Genomic DNA, 17096 nt, shown 5'->3' with positions numbered 1-17096 from the left:
GGTTGCAAAACCTCAGCTCGTTACAAACTCGCGTTCTTAAAAAAAAAAAGAAAAAAAAGAAAAAAAGTGAGGTTTAACTTTTCAACATCACACAGAAAAATAACTTTCAGGTAGGGGAGGAGAAGCTTCCGGAATGCTTCTGCGTCTCTGTGAAATGGCTTCTTCTGACAGTCTGAAAGAAGCATTTCCTGCTTCGGGAAGGAGTCTCCGAGGATTAGTCTGCAAACAGATCTTAAAGACAGCAACACACCAAGACTCGTGTGTGTGTGTGTGTGTGTGTGTGTGTGTGTGTGTGTGTGTGTGTGTGTGTGTGTGTGTGCTCCTTTCTTCGACCCCCTCAGCCCCCCCATCCTGCCCGCTGACCTGGCACATATAATGGCATAATTGTCTTGCTTATCTTCAACATTCTGGCATGAGGAGTTTGTCAAGCTTGACAGCTCAAAGGTAAATACTGCCCCCCTCACCCCCCGAACTCCCTTTTCATTAGCCCACTGGATTAACTCTATTCGTCATGTTGAATGTTTTTATTTAAAAAAAAATTTTTAGACATCACCTCCCCATTTGTTTGTTCCTTGGAGTTGTCTTTAAGGAGGATTATGCAAATTTCCCCAAACGGGTGTGCGTGTCGAGGGGTTAAACATTTATTCAGAGAGTGCTTTGTTGCTTTGTGGGCCACCCTGACCCACCCTCCAGCAATTGGAGGGACTTCAGATTACTTCCTAGTTCCTCCTCAGTCCTGTCAAATTATCCCGCAACAAACCATACATCTCCAAACTTTGAGGTTTTTTTTTTTTTTTTTTTCACTGGACCCTCCATGTCTCTTTCTGCATTTTGGTGCAGGTGGGGAAAGGTCACAGAATCTGTTTTGAAATACTGTCTGATCGGAGTGGTTGTGTATAGTTGGAGCGAAATACTGGCTCAAGCATATGCGATTTTTTCTTTCTTTTTAATATCTTTGTTTTATCTATTGGGCGGCCCAGTGGACAAGTGGTAAGCACATCGACCTCACAGTGCAGAGGTTGTGAGATTGATCCCGGCACCGGCCTTCCTGTGTGGAGTTTGCATGTTCTCCCCGTGCCTGTGTGGGTTTTCTCCGGGTACTCCGATTTCCTCCCGCATTCCAAAAACATGCATGGCTGGTTGATTGGGCAATCCAAATTGTCCCGAGGTGCGATTGTGAGTGCGAATGGCTGTTCGCCAATGTGTGCCCTGCGATTGGCTGGCCACCAGTTCAGGGTGTACCCTGCCTAATGCCCAAAGACAGCTGAGATAGGCTCCAGCACCCCCTGCGACCCTTGTGGGGATAAAGCGGATCAGAAAATGAATGGATGGGTGGATGGATGTTTTATCTCTGATGTTTAAAAAAAACAAAACGTCTTTGTTGGTCTTTTTCCTTACCGGGCGATATTACCAAGTTCTGTCGAGCAATTAGTGTCATGCGATGCGCTGGGCCTGCTGTACAAGACCCTCCTGGTTCCTTAAGTAACATTTTTCGTTTTTCAAAAGTGCTGTTAGCATCACTCATAATCCCCCCCGCCCCACTGAAAAGGAATGAAATGATTTTCACTTGGGCTGGCCCTTGGCCATTGCAGTGGCTTTCCCCTTTTGCGAGGCGCTTCGGAAAGATCTGCAATACTGCATATGTACAAACGCTGACCCGTGTTTCTCTGCATTCATGATGCTTGACCTGCATGTAGCAGGCACACACACACACACTCACACACACACACACACACACACACACACTGGCGGCCTTCAACAAGAAGCTCTTGTGTCCCGCTTTATTGACCCCCTCTGCGTCTTTTCCCGAACAGCATATTAAAGGCTCCGTTCACAGCCGAACTCGGTGCTTTTTGAAGTGGTGGAGGGCTGCAACAGATCCTCAAATATTGACTCCTAAGCCTCGCGGAAGAAGAGAGCAGCCGGGTGGAAAAATGGGGAGCAAAAGGGCAGAGGCTGATGGAGAAGGAAGTTTGGTTTTGCTCTTATTCAGGTGACGCTATTCAGATGTACCAAAGCAAGCCTGAATATCTTCCTGTCCGTGGCAAATGTATTTTAAGAGGAAGTATGCTGAGATAAAGCCTAAGGCAAGCCTGAGTCTCCATTCACTTCCTGTGCCGGTAAAGTCAGGGTCAGAGCACACACGCCTGGAACTTTTCTATGCAACACTGGCCTCTTTATTGAAGCTGACGGAAAAAAGTTTGTTGCTGTTTGCGCTGCCCGTTCAAGTCGGGGGGTAAACAGACAATCCACCCCGCCTGATGAATGTTTTTGCCTGGCTCATCCAGATTTGGGACAATTCTTCTTCATGTTGCTCTCCCCCTCCTCCTTCGAACATGCTAGCACATGTCCCAACACAAACAAGTACGCCGCACACACCGGCCGTTGTTCGTCTCTGTTGTTTGTCTGTAGATCAACGCTTGTATGTCGACGGAGCTGTCCCACTTGCTGCTAGACACTTTTTGACCTGCAAAGACGTGCCCATTTGTCCACGCCGCGCATGCTCTACTTCCTTATCTGCTTCCTCGTCGGCTTGATATCATAGCTAACAGCTTTGACAGCTCGGGCCCAGTTTGTCAGATCTTTTTCCTGCAATAATTGTAGTTTGAAACATGTACAAATATTCTTTCTGAAATGTAAGCACCCTGTAGTGCAGCGCCTTAGTGGTCAGCTTGCTTGAAGTTCCAAGGTTCGCGGTTGGAATCTTGTCCCCCCGGCCTTCCTCTGTGGCGTATGTTTGCCCCTTGTTTGTGTGGCTTTTCATCATCTCCGTTCGGCTTCCTCCCAACATTCCAACAACCTGCTTGGCAGGGTAAATAAAGGCTAAATTGTCGAAAGCAAACAACCATTCACACTCGCCGTCACAGAGTGTGAATGGGTGTTTTTGAACATATGTGTCCCGTGAGTGATCTGGACACTCTTTGAACTCATCACGCGGCTCTGTCGTTGTCGTCAATGACAGTTTTCGGCCATTTTAAAGTGCATTTTTGGCAAAACGGTTGTTTCGTGTGGCTGGAAGCTGTTCCACTCATTCTGGACAAGGTGTAGGAAATGCATCACTTCCTTCAAACCCAGCCTGTGGGAGGTAAACCCCCGATAAATGAACTAAACGAAGATATCATCGTGACTTTAAACTGATTAATTCAGAATTTTTATCGATGTCGGTGTATCGGCGGATGTTATCGGCAGCCTTGATGCTACCAAATTCCTTAAAATATTGGTGCTCGCCCATCCCCACGTTTTCTCATTGTTGCCAAGTGGCGACCTGCTTTTACAGAAATAAAACAAGTTCAGGAGCTCAAAAATAGCTATTGACAGATCGAATGTAATGAAAATATAGTAACACAGACATCCATCAATTTCCTAATCTGCTTTTCCTCAGTAGGATCTCGGGTGTGTGTGCTGGAGCCTTACCCAGCCGTCTTCGGGCAGTAGGCGGGGGACACCCTGAACTGCTTGCCAGCCAATCGCAGGGCACACATAGACGAACAACCATCCGCGCTCACAATCAAAATCACCCGAGGGACAATTTGGAGTGTTTTTTTGGAATGTGGGAAGAAACCCATGCAGGCACGTGGACAACATTTAAGCTCCACGCAGGAAGCCGGAGCTGCAATCGAAACATGCACCTCTGCACGCCGACGTGCTAACCAGTCACCCACCGAACCCTAACACAGAAATAATTACAGTTACTATTTGGGCAGAAAAACACACTGAGGACACGAATCTAAAACGACCCAGGACCACATGTTGTTTTTACGACCTGTCATTGACTCACCTTTAATGGGACGCACTCTTGGATCCCGTCCCACCCAGTTGAGCATCACTAGCCTAACCCCTGGAATCTACAACCACAATGCTAAACACAGCTAGTGCTGTTTGATTTTGACATACATTCATCCACGTGAAAACATCGCAGTAACCTTATAAAGAATTTATTCGGATATAGGACAAACATATCCGTTTGCACATGATCGGAGGACGTGAGGTCGAAGCACTGTTCTGCTTTTCGGCGCCAACCGCCACGAGTCTCAACCTTAAGTGAGATGAGCTCGCACTGTCACAGTTAACGAGATCATCCTACTGAGAAAAAAAGACTGCATCATTTCTAGGAGGCGGCAAGAAAATGGGATCAAATGTGAAAGCCTTTGAGTAGATCAAAGCCCTACCTTACTTGAATTCCACGGAAAGCGTTCTTGAGTTGGCGTCGAAATGCCAATGGGTCTGGATGACGGCGAGTCACTCTCAAGCTTTCAAAAACGAATCGTCGCGACGACTTATACAACATTATGCGTTGATTCCAATCAGCATTTATGCTCTCCTTAGCCGCGCCACGACGTACATCGCACACCCTTGACTCGTCACTTTATTTGGAGACCTTTAAATGACCATATTTGTGCGAGACAACACAAGTCTTTTTGGATTTGACATTTAAAGAAACCAGAGTTGAGCGGTCAACAACCGCGAACTGGGAATGTGACAGGAGTTATAATGAAGAGATTTTGCCGGGGTCAGTGGGAGGAGAAAGTCATCTTGACTTTTCTCCCTTAGCTTGAAGAAAAAAAAAAACCTGCCATGGGTTTTCCTCACAACTCGCCTCTTCCCGCCGCAGCCTCTCAAGTATGACGCTCGTCAGGCTTGCCCGCAGGCCTCGCTGCTGGCCAAGGCCTCCTTATGAGACACTGCTTCACTTTCTTCTGGGGTTTAAAATATTATCAAAAACACTCTGTGTGTGTGTGTGTGTGTGTGTACAAACTTGCTCAGCGAGCAGAATTTTTTTCCTCAGGTTATTACCCATGCCCTTTTATGTTTGTCTGGGTGATGAAGGGCTAAATGACAAGATTTCGTTTTGAGGTTAGGGCACCGAGATAAAACCGGCAACTTTGTTTGCCACCAAGATATTGATGTCGCTTGACAGGTGATATTCGTTACTTCCACGGTCTTGTACTGTATGTTTACGTCTTGCCGGGGCTCGCGCTGGAATCCCTGTGGGAGCCCTCATTACTCCGATGGCTTTGCCTCATACAACCGAGGCCTGTGATGATCTCATACTCGAGTTCATGAGCGCATGTTTTTCTGGTGTTGTGGCTCACTTGCCTGAATTTGTAAGTTCCCACTCTGTGTGAATATGAGTGTGAATGTTTTTTTTTTTCTTCGTGTGTGCATCCTGTGCAACTTGTGCAGATGTCATGTGCTTTTCTCCCCAAGTCACCTGGGATTAGCCCAAGGTCCCCACGACCCTGAACAGGATGAGTGACATTGAACATGGACAGACCTGCAAAGATTTCTGTGCAGCCTCTGCTGAGTTTAATGTTGCCTGTATGAGACAATGCGCTTGCAGGCATGTCAGACGCGTCCATCACCCCCTCATCATAAATGTCTAAATGTGCCTCGCCAACCACAATCCTCACAGCTCCAGGCCTCACAGCTCATGATCAGCACATGATGTCAGAGTGGCCGTGGCTTAGGTATTAGCTGTAAAGGAGTGGGGGGTCGGGGGGGATAATAGAAAAAAGTGTCAGAGGGATGAACGTGACCTTGTTGAACTCTTTGTTGTCGTTTCTTTTTTTTTTTTTAAAGAATCACTGTCTACTGCATCCTCATTTAGCATGCCAATTGTGATCTTTGTTCAGTGAGTAATTACCAACATATTGTAAAAAAGTGTGTAGAGAGAGAGAGAGAGAGAGAATCAAACAAGTTTTCAAGTTGTTTAATATCCACAACCACAGCAGTACGTTATGTCTGTGGCAAGTGGAACATTTCCCCACCATATCCAGCAGGTGGTGCTGTTGTGATAATAGCTGACTCCGTTTACTCGCAGAGCAGGAACAAATTTTTTTTCGAAAAAGAAAAGGACCACATATCTATCTATCTATCTATCTATCTATCTATCTATCTATCTATCTATCTATCTATCTATCTATCTATCTATCTATCTATCTATATATATATATATATATGTAGCCTTCTACTGTAAGTGGTTGGCGAACTGTCTTCATGTTAACCCCACTGATGGTGCCTAAAAAGAGATAAATGCCAATCCGAGAGAGAGTTGTGGGACTCTTTTTTTTCTCTTAAATTATCTGGCCACTATGTGGTTGCCCAGCAACCATTTTACATTGCAGGGTGGTAAAATGAAAGCACAAATTTCATGTACTGTAGCTCCAGCTTTCATTCATTGCATCAGGGTTTTCCCCTTGGCAATTTCCCTTCTTGGAATCAGTTCACTGCACGTCGGTCTTGAGAACAGGAAGTGATTCTGATTTTCTATGTTATATATTGTCGAGCAAAATATCTGGATTCCCAAGGTGGTGACAAACATGTGCAGAGGATTTGAGCGCCGGCAAGGGAATATACGATACGCTTTGTTGAGATGTTAGCCATAAGGGCCAGCGACTACTGTACTGTATTTGAATTGGAAGGGACCTTAGAAGAAATGTATATACTCTACTCTCCTCTCTCCCCATGCTGCAGCTTTCACAGGCTTTTTTAAAATTTATGTTTTAAAAACTTTTGATGAGCCTCTTTCTTTCCCATCAGGCACCCTCATTTTACGGAGAGCTTCATTATCTCGGTTTCCTCAAGTTGCAAGTTGATGGAGTCTTTTTCTCTTATCTCCCCCTACTGCTATCCTTTCCACAGGCACCTTTGAGGTTCTGAGGAGGCAGGCAGAGAACCACACCAACGCCCTGCTGCAGGAGTCCTACGGCAACATGGCTGCTCAGGCCGAAGGTCCCGTGGGCGAACTTTTCACCGACATTAGTCTCTTCCTGCTTGGGTCTGAGCTCAACGTTGAGGACTTTGTCCAAAGATTTTTTGATACTCTCTTCCCGATGGTATTCAATCATTTTGTCAACCCGGGCCTCGGTGACCTCTCAGCAGGCTACACCGAGTGTGTCAGGTCATCGGGCCGTGATGTGAGGCCATTCGGTGGGACGCCTGCTTTATTGGCTGATCAGATTGCTCGATCTGGGGTGTCGGGCAAGCTTCTCGTCCAAGCTTTGCACCTCGGCATTGAAGTCATAAACACGACAGACTACTTGCAGTTGAGCCGTGAGTGCAGAAAAGCCTTGCTCAAGATGCATTACTGCCCCCATTGCCAGGTAGGATTGGACTGTTCCCAAATCTGTTGATTGATTTGAAACAATTCAGACTGATCCGCAAATCTTATTTTTTTTTTCCACAGGGCTTAACTCAGTCCAAGCCCTGCATGGGCTATTGCCTCAACGTGATGCGGGGCTGCTTGGCAAGTATGGCGGAGATTGACGTCCACTGGAGGGAGTTTGTGCACTCACTAGAGGAGCTGTCAGCTCGGATGCACGGACCACAGGATTTGGAGCAAGTGCTTCTGGGAATTCACACATTGCTGCACGATGCTGTTGGATTTGCGCGAAAAAACGGAGCCCGTATCGCAGCACAGGTCAGATCCACTCGGAGGGAATTTAGAGGGATTTATTCAGTATTTGCTATTTATGAAGGAACAAAAGTTCAACTCCAGAAGTTCTTCTTCTTAATATGAGAAATGTCTCACCATGACCCCTGTAAAGTGCAATAAAAGCATGAATATACATGCTCATTAAAAATTCTACACGAAATTAACAGTTCTTATGAAGACTCTAATCAGATGCTGGAATACCTAATAAAGTGACAGTGGATTCTAACATCTGCTTCCGACGTTTTGAATAATTTCTCTAAAGGAGCATTGACAAAACCTCAGAAATCTCCTTACTCTTAACCAAATTGTATGTAAAAATGCCACCCACAGCTTGGAAAGTTGTCTTTGCAGCCCAGGATTACATACAATATCGCCCTCTAGTGGGTACCTAGTGACATTGTGACCTAGTGACACGAGCCAGGAAATGCTCAGCTTTGCATCGCACCCACCATGCTCACAGTCAATCACGATTCACAGCAGTGCCTGTCCTCCTGAAGTGTAGCATGAGTTCCACATCCACCTTACACACTAACAAGTGTCTGTCTTTGTGTACATTGGATGACAGGTGCACAAACTGTGTGGGCCTCCCACCAGGAAGCCTGTGCAGACAGTCAGCATCCAGCACAGCAGCCAAGAATCCATCCATTTAAAAACTCCAATCAAAGCGTCAGATGACTCACTTGCTGTGAGGAGAAGGCAAGTACAAAAAATAGATCATGATAATAAAAACTAAATGTCCAAGGCATAACATGACCATACCTGCATAATGTTAATGAGATCCTAAAGTTTTGATGATTAGGTGACAGATGGTTTTCTTGTAGCACGTTGAACGTATGATGTACCTGTAAATCAGTTTCCTGTGTGCTTACATCCGTTTGATTTTTATAGGGAGTTTCTGAACAGTCTCCGCCTCTACCGGACATACTACGGTGGCCTTGCAGATCAATTGTGTGTCAGTGAGCTGGCCTCTGATGATGGGTTGTCCTGCTGGAATGGAACCGACATTGTGAAAAGGTTTGAGTCACTCTTTGTCTGTTGCGCATGCTAGGATTTTATATACTGTGTTTATATATATATATATATATAGAGAGAGAGAGAGAGAGAGAGAGAGAGAGAGAGAGAGAGAGAGAGAGAGAGAGAGAGAGAGAGAGAGAGAGAGAGAGAAAATGGACAAATGAAGCTTCATGAAGTACTTATAATTTTGGACTCCTTTAGATGGCAGTCTTGGTTTAAAGATGCAGTGGAACTTTTAATTCATTTCCATGAGACAAGCTTTGATCTTTAAACCAAGAGCACCATCTAGAGTTGGAAAAAAATATCGCAAGTGCTTGATGAAGCTTCATTTTCACGTATATATTTGTACAGTAGAGATGGGTCGATATAGAGAGAGTTACTCAGATGAAAGATGGTGCTCGTAGTGAGTGATGAAAACATAACCTCAGCGGAGGTTACATTATCTAAATGGTCATTCATACTGTGACAGCTTCAATTTAGCCTCATTTGCACAGTGTCAAAGGTTTGCTGCCGTGTCATCTCCTCGGGAGATCTTGACATGAGTGGGTCATTTGCACACTCTTTGACCCGTTTTGTAGACACAGCCCTCCATCACCCCCAAGCTGACACTGATGTCGGGTCCCTCCATTATGTGGACATAGATCTTGGGTACGAATGGTCGTGAAGTTGAGCAGACAAACTGGCCTCCTCCACCGCATCGGTTAGCCGCCTTGTCTCCATTACATCACAGCGCTGTGTCATATGTGCTCACACAAGGACCATCTCATATATCCTTAGTCTGGGCTGGATCGCTCAGCTGTCAGCCACTGCACTTGCGACTCAGGTTAGGTGCTCTCCTGTTAAGACAAGCAACCCGAAAAATAAGAAAACAACAAAACTTCTTTCAAGGAGTCCTGGCTTGTGCACTGCAAGGGAGCCAAAGCGTTTGATCAGAGTTCCTTTTCCTTCGGTTGTATTGTCCAAAATAGCACCTCAAGTTTCCATGACAAAGGTGACAGCAGTCCCTAAGACGTGGGTTGTTTTCTAATACGGGGAAGAAACGTCGAGCGGCGGGCTGCCCATCATCACTGCCTTCAGCCTGCTGGGAAAATGTTTCTCTGTTGTCGTTGGCCCGCCTGCCATTTGCCTCAGGTTTTCATTTTTGGTGTGCGTTATAAAGAGACAGGAGATAAGGCTTTTGGAGAGAGCAGCGACTCAATTGTCGTCAAATCCTCGCTATACTGTTAGCTGACTAGTAGCATCGAGCGTAAATGAGTGGCTGGGAGTCAACACAAGCTGTGACAAATGCAATAAATAACCTCCTGCCTATGGGTCATAAGACAACATCCACAGAGAGAAGGGAATAAAACTCATTGCCGCATGGTGGCTGATTTACAGAGGTTTAGCGAGGCCTCGGCGACCTGAAACGATTGCTTTGGTCCCCGTGTGTGTCTAAATCTGTACATATGAGTATGTGTTATAACAAATGGCCGTGCGCTGCGGCACAAATTACTTTATGGTCTTAAAGTGGTGGTGGCAACAGCTTTGTCTTATTTAATAGAAGAAAAAAAAAAGGAAAAATGGATTAGCACGCAAACATGACTCAGGAAGCTGAGATTTCATGCATGTCCTCATCTGGGTCGGTGGTAAACAAAAGAAACTGAGCTAGTAGATAAGATCGGAGGGGAGGAAAACAAGCAGCTTCGGTCTCGCCACCTTTGTGAGTGAAGAAGATGGTGTCTCACTTCACTGGAGATTTGTTCAACACATTTTTTTTTCTTTTTCGTTTTATGTCTCCTGGCCTTTGTCCTTGCATGCACCTCCGCAAAAGTGATTTTATCTAAAAGAAAAGAACTCACATCTGTTTATTTTAAACACATTTCAGTGCTGTGCTAGTTTGCTCAATGCATAGATTGGTCTCAGAAAGTCAACGCGGAATACTTGCAGAGCAAAACGTTCGGTCTGAACATTTGCTAATTAGTATTTTTTACATGTCAAGAAGTGGGGATGGCAATATCACAGCATTCCTCGGTATTGATGCCAACATCATGTTGCGAAGAATAATACTGGTTGGAAAAGTTGTGCCATGGCTGAGGTCTGCATGAATACAACTCAACTTGCTGAGTTGCATTCGCTGAGATTGTGTTATTTTTTTCTTTAGGACACCAAATCACCAGTGCCCCTGCTGGCAACGAGGTGCACTGCATTTAGCCTCTGTTCAGATTAGCTCCTCCCACCGTTGAGGAGTCAAAATGAACACACCCTCTTTTGGTTCTCACGTTTCGGATCAAATCTTGGCTCGAATCAGTTTTTGATGTCAGAAACTTTTTCAAATTTTTGCACAGCAAACAAGCGTTTGTTGTACGAATTATTTTCGAGCCACGTGCGGCACTTTGTGTGCAGCGGAGGTTGTTTTAAAGTGCTCTACAAACACATTTGACTTTTAAAGAAGCATTATGCCAAAGTGTTGTTTGTAATACAATCCCACTTCTTAATGGGTAAAACGCATTATGCAGTTTTCATCCCCCTTGAGAAGCCGTGTTAAAATGTTTGAATGAACCAAACAGGCGGAGAGAGACTCCAAAATAGAACACCTCTCAGCCTCTGGATAGAGAGGAAGGAGGCTGTCCTCGCCTCATCTGAAAGGTTAACACATTCCCACATGCTTTAACTATCCGTCATGGATACAAGACACACACACACACACACACACACACACACACACACACACACACACACACGCACACACGCATACGCATGCCGAAGGAATGGCTGGAGGCCATGAGCTGCCTCCTTTTTGTGAGTACACACTTTTTCACTCACATGTCAATTATAGTGGCAAAGAAAAATAGCAAAATCCACCTACCATTTTCCCCTTCTGGGGTGACAAAGATAAACTAGCTTCCGTCCTGGGAAAAGAACTCTCACGCCCCACATTTACTTGCTAATTCCCGCTAAAGTCTCACTCTAACACTTGAGACGTGCGCAGAGGGGAGTCAGTTTGTTACTTTGTACCAAAGTATGTTTTTATCCCCTCGCCCCCACACCTCCATTTCCCGTGCCAATGGAGAAAGTTTTTGCTCGTCTAAAAAAATAAGCTGGATCCTCAACAAGTATGTTAAGGAGTCTGATGTTTAATTCATGATGATCTCTGCTGCTTTCGACTCGATTTAATACGGTCTGTTTCACCGCTGCCAACGTGCTCCAGGTGTGAGTTGGCCTGTTTATATTTTCAAAGTTCTTGATTCTAATTGAGTCCAACATTTTTTATTTTTATTTTTTTATGATAATCAGGCAATTGACCTTGCATGTTGTTGGAATGCAGCAGTAGGAGGAATGAATCCTTTTGCATCTGTCTAAATGATGCTTGATGCCTGGTGGGCGCATCTTCAGCATGGCTTCTCTTTCAGTAGGCTGTGCTGCATGCTGGAGTGGTTGTCTGAGCGCTCACCTTTGACCTTTCAGCTGTCTTTGCTCTCTGGGAAATCCTGAAGAGTTTAATCACACGTTAATAAGAGCCGCTTTCGTGCTGCCTCTTCTTGCCCTTCCCCCCCCCCCCCCCCAAGAAGCGTTAATGAGCTTAGGTTATCTCCAGCGTTGAGGTTGTTGCAACTCGTTGGAATAAAAAAATACATCTTACTGCCTCAAATAAACATCACAGCTGGTTAACTTTGTTTGGGAGCTATCATATATCAATGTGAAGTCTTCAAATATGAATCAACCTCCCGCAAAAGATTTTGCATGTCGTCCTGTGAACCGACGCTTCATATTAAAGATGTAAATCTAAAAAGCCTTAGGGCTTGATTTTTTTTTTTTGTGCTGCTGTAGTTGAGCGTGACCGGCAGATGGCGCTATGTACTTTGGCATATGTACACACAACAGGCCGGCGGGTTGCCGGTACTTGGGCGGCTTCTGTGAATCCATTTGGATGATGTACACCGCGGTGTGGTGCTTCTTATCTGTGCTGTCATTGACCCTGACAGACTGCTGATGAAATTCAAGCGATACGTGCTGAATGTCCAAGTCTCGCCCATCTCCGCCGCCATTTGTTTGCAATGAGGAATTGACCTAATTTTGAACTGGGGGGGGGGGCGACAAGCTTTTAGACATATGCTGTCAAATATATTATGCAGAGCTGTCCTCTTAGTCACTCTCATGCGGCGAAGTAAGAGACGTCTTCATCCGCCGCACGGAGAAGCTCGGTGCAATAAATGTGAGATAGAATTCCAGGTACCTCTCAAGCAGCCAGCTGTTCAAAAATGTCGATTTAACTAAAGCTGAGAGATTTCCTCGGAGCTTTCCCGTGAAGCAACAGACTGTCTTAGCGTCTTGTTTAGGACTCCTCTTCCTAGAATGTGAGTTTGAGTTGCAATCAAGGTTTTTCACTCAGGTTACATTCAGTTGTGCACCAGGGCCGAATAAAGCTAATTTGGACCACCGCAAGATTTCATACGTGGACACCCACAGCTTGCATCTGCCTGAAAGATTTGCACCATTGACAAAGTCCAAATCAAGATTTAATGACTTGGTAAATGAATGAATGTCTTTGTTGTCATTGCAGTTTAAAAAAAAAAAAAGTTAGTTTTTTGTGTGTGTGTGTTTAAATCTGCTCACGAACAAAAGCATAACCTCCTTGACACCAGCCTTGTGTGAAAAATGTTCCTCCATGGTCACATTTGTCATGCTGATCTCAATTCGAGACACGATCGGAGACAAGTGCGCACGTGTGGACGTGGCGAAAGATGAGACGGAGAGGAAGAGGGGAGAAGGGGACCTTCTCGAGGATCTCCTTAATCACGACAGCTGGCCACTGGAGATAACCACAAAACCACTGGAGCACTCGAGAGCTGGGTGCCGCTTGGCTAGAGTTCCACTCCAACATGACCTTATATCCTGCTTGGGGTTTAGACGCCGGCACTTGGCCGCAGCACCACATCCTGACGATCATCCCAAGTGACAGAATCAAGACCTCTGGCAGGATGGCGGGATGGAGCTCACAAGCCTCTCTATACACACACGGACAAGTGTGTGCGTGTGTGTGTGTATACGAGTGATTTATTTCCAATCATGCACAGATATCACTATTGGCATCAGCCAACTTTGCTGGAGGCGGTGCAGATGTGCATGTGTCTTTTACTAATCATTCATTTTTCAGCGATTGCACTGTGTCGAACATTAATCCACCCCCACCCTCCTCTGTCCCCACTGCACCCCTCCATCCAACACACACACACACACACACACACACACACACACACACACACTGGAGCTGGAAGCTTGCCGCAAGCATCTGCAGCATGTTGTGACCCGGCCAGGGAGCAGGACATTAACAGCCAAGGCCTTATTGTCCACTGATGAGCTGTCAGGGCACCCCGCTACACCTTGCTTACTGTTTAGTGCGCGCGCACACACACACACACACACACACACGCACACATTCTATTCGGTTTCCGTGGCCCCCTCTCCCCTTCGGATATAAATCATATTGAAAGAGGTGGGGGTGGAAGCGTTGGTGCTCATTAGGTACGAGCAAAGGCGCAAGTCTACTATGAGGAAAAAGCTGGTAGCTCATCGTTTAAAATGAAACTACTTTTATCATGTCCGATCCCGATCGTGTAAGACGTCATTTTCTATTTCAACAATGGAAGGTGACCTTGTGTGACATGAATAGCACCAAAAAATAAAAAGAGGTATTTTGATGCTTATTATTAATTTAGCTCGAGCAGGGGTGTTCAAAGTTTTTCGTTTGAGGGCCACATACATAAAAATGGAAGGATGAAAGGGCCACTTCAAAATTCTTCAACTTTTTGAAACATGCGAACGTCAGTCACGAAAGCAATGACATGATGATTCTATTGTCTGTTTACTTCCATCAGCTTTCTGTTAAAGGTGTTAAGGCAAATAGTTGAGGAGTTTTCCGAGTTTTTGGGGTGGCCAACAGGCCTCTATCTCATCAAATAGATCCAGCTCTGCACTGAACAGCAGCTGAATTACATCTTCAGAGCCAAAAAAAGGAACAAACTGTGGATGGCGGGCTGAAAATGGCCCCCGGGCCATACTTTGGACACCCCTGAGCTAGAGATGATAAAACAACATTTTGTGCAGACTGGCGAAAATGTTTGAATCAATAGAGATATTTTTTTTAATGTGCAACCATTAAAAACAAACAAACAAACAAACAAACAAACAAAAAACCCTCGAGGTTTTTATTTCCTTGTTTTCTGTCGACAAGAGGAGAGCACGTTGCCCAAGTATTTTTCCACTTTCATTGGGCTGATCAGTCTCGGAATGAATGCAGATTAAAAGTTCAAGTGTCAAATTCAACAATTTCCTGCAACAGTTGTGGCTGGCAAGAGCTGTGTGGCATCTTATCAAGGGCGCAGCATTGCATATTGATTTTATGACGGCACATGGACCATATCCATGTGGAGTTGGACTCCAGAAGAGACTGCATTTAATTTTTTTTTGTCGTTTTTTTTTGCAGGAAACAAAGAGCCTCGTATCTTTGTATCATTGTCTTGGCTTATCTCGCGGCTGCAGGCTTTTGACAAGGCGCGCGGTACCTCGTGTTCCTTTGATTTGCAGCTCATTTGTTAACTAAACATGCTTCCCATTTACTTATACTGAGTGAAAAATGTAGTCGTCGTTAAATATTCATCACGAGTGCAATTTGTCTCAGCTTTATGCCGTTTTAGCCCGAAGAATGTTCAGGATGTGTTGGAAGGTCAAATGACTCTTATTGACTCCTTTTGAAAGCAACCTTTCTGCTCGTCAGTGCGCCGTTATTGATTCATTTCCAACAAATGGAAGACGGATCCTTATCTTACATATTTTCCTGTCGGATCGGTGTTTTGTTGTCGTTCGCGGTTCAAGCTGCCTTGATCAAGGATTGGTGGGTCGCGACTTTCTAACCGCAAATGTCTCTGACTATTATGAGGAAATCGACCTTTTTAACACTTGACCTAACTGAAAGTGACGTGCTAAGATGCTCTCATTAATATCACGTCCCATTCTGAAAGCTTTGAGCCCAGAAGCTTTTTTTTTTTTGTGTGTGTGTGTGGGGGGGGGGGGTGCATAAAACAAACGTCTCCTGCAACAAACTGGCAAACTGCTGGCTGCCCCGTGACCGGAATTTGCTCCTCATCACTGCAATGTTGTCATGTCGTTTCTATGGAGACCACGCTGGTCCGTTTGGAGAGGGGGGGAAAAAAAAAGTTTCACCTTCTCTGTGACTGCCCTTTACCTGACAGCCAAGATAAACGAGCAGGGTCCAGGGAGGAAGTTAACACAAATATGCATCGCTGCCCAGTGGCCCGTGCTCATTGGCTCCCTCCTGCAAGGCCTTATTTACCTTCATGTTGGCCGGCCGTGGGAGCGGCGCTCGCAAGGGGGAGGTGCCTGGAATAGGCATTTGTGTGTGTGAGGGCGTGACGCGCGATTATTCGCCGTGCCGCGGTCAACAACCTTGAACTGTGCCGCGAGAAAGGAAAGGAAACGCAAGCGACGCTACTCGCTCTGCCCCCCTGTTGTGCGCGTGTCCCAGATGATGTCTTATGTCACCTTCAGCTAATGAAGGTGATGATGATGCGGGCGGTTGCCGCATACGTTCACCATCTGCTTCGTTCCACCGTGTTGGAGCTGTCCCCTGCAATGCTGCCATGAGGAGTCCAATGTGTGATGGTGTTTAGGGGCGGGAAATGGCTGCCTGCTCCAAATGAGTCACAACTCACAAATCAGTTGAAGCCAAAACTTCAGAGCCCAGCTCTGTCTGAGGCAATGGCAACTTTGTGTTACTGGGCAAAATGGGGCAGTGCCCAAGCAGGTCCACTAGGTGGCACTGCGGTGAAAGACGCTTTTCTTTCAGTTTTACATTGTTAATACGGAGATGTGAGTGACTGGTTAGCACATCCGCCTCACAGTGCAGAGGTCCCGGGTGTGAATCCGGCTCCGGCCTTCCTGTGTGGAGTTTGACATGTTCTCCCCCCGTTCCCACATGGCTTTTCTGCGGGTACTCCAGTTTCCTCCCACATTCCAAAAAGATACACGGCAGGTTAATGGAACACTCGAAATTGTCATCAGGCGTGAGTGTGAGCGCGAATGGTCTGCGATTGGCTGGCAACCAGTTCAGGGTGTCCCCCGCCTACTGCCCAAGGACAGCTGGGACAGGCTCCAGGACGCCCGCGACCCTCGTGAGGAGAAGCGGGTTGTAAAATGGATGGATGGATGAATAGAGATGTGACTCAATAGAAAATTTCGATCCATCCACCGATCTATTTTGCACCGGAATGTTCAGGCCATGACAAATAGAATTCACCAAAATGCTGAATCACTTGGAGGCCTCCATGTTGTCCTCTGCTATGTCTTCGATGTGCCTCGAAGGCTCTTCGGCACCACCGCTACCTTTTTAATTGCAGCCTTGGCTGAAAAGTCCACGACAAATATCCTCGGCGCCAAGCGGGATCAATTCTTCCCCAGTTGCGAGTGGTTTCTTAGCCTTAGCAATATAATTAGCCACTAAACATAATGCTCTCAGTCTGCTCGCATTTGTTGTCGCCGTGGCAGTCAGTAATTGCTGCTGTCTTCTTTCTCACGTGTTTTTTTTTTTCCGTTCAAAAAACTCCAAAGGCTTATTTTTTAATCTGGCGTTCTAGGTCTCCACGTAGCATCT

The 17096-nt window shown here is 45.7% G+C and overlaps 1 protein-coding gene across 2 annotated transcripts in view; it reads left to right on the top strand.

Moving 5' to 3' along the window:
* The window catches only part of gpc5a (glypican 5a), a 72773-nt gene that overhangs the window by 9509 nt on the left and 46168 nt on the right, over positions 1-17096 (top strand). The window contains exons 3-6 of one of the 2 annotated variants that reach the window (XM_019876416.1): positions 6643-7103; positions 7187-7420; positions 8001-8131; positions 8324-8449. In XM_019876416.1, the coding sequence (XP_019731975.1) occupies positions 6643-7103; positions 7187-7420; positions 8001-8131; positions 8324-8449 (952 nt within the window). Of the gene's footprint in view, positions 1-6642; positions 7104-7186; positions 7421-8000; positions 8136-8323; positions 8450-17096 lie in introns of both variants that reach the window. The other variant, XM_019876417.1, reaches the window with a different exon arrangement.

This window comes from Hippocampus comes, unplaced genomic scaffold (genome assembly GCF_001891065.2).
Source record: "Hippocampus comes isolate QL1 unplaced genomic scaffold, H_comes_QL1_v1.1 scaffold150, whole genome shotgun sequence".
Lineage (NCBI taxonomy): Eukaryota > Metazoa > Chordata > Actinopteri > Syngnathiformes > Syngnathidae > Hippocampus > Hippocampus comes.
Note: the sequence above shows the minus strand (reverse complement) of the source record. Positions and strands in the feature narration are given on the sequence as shown.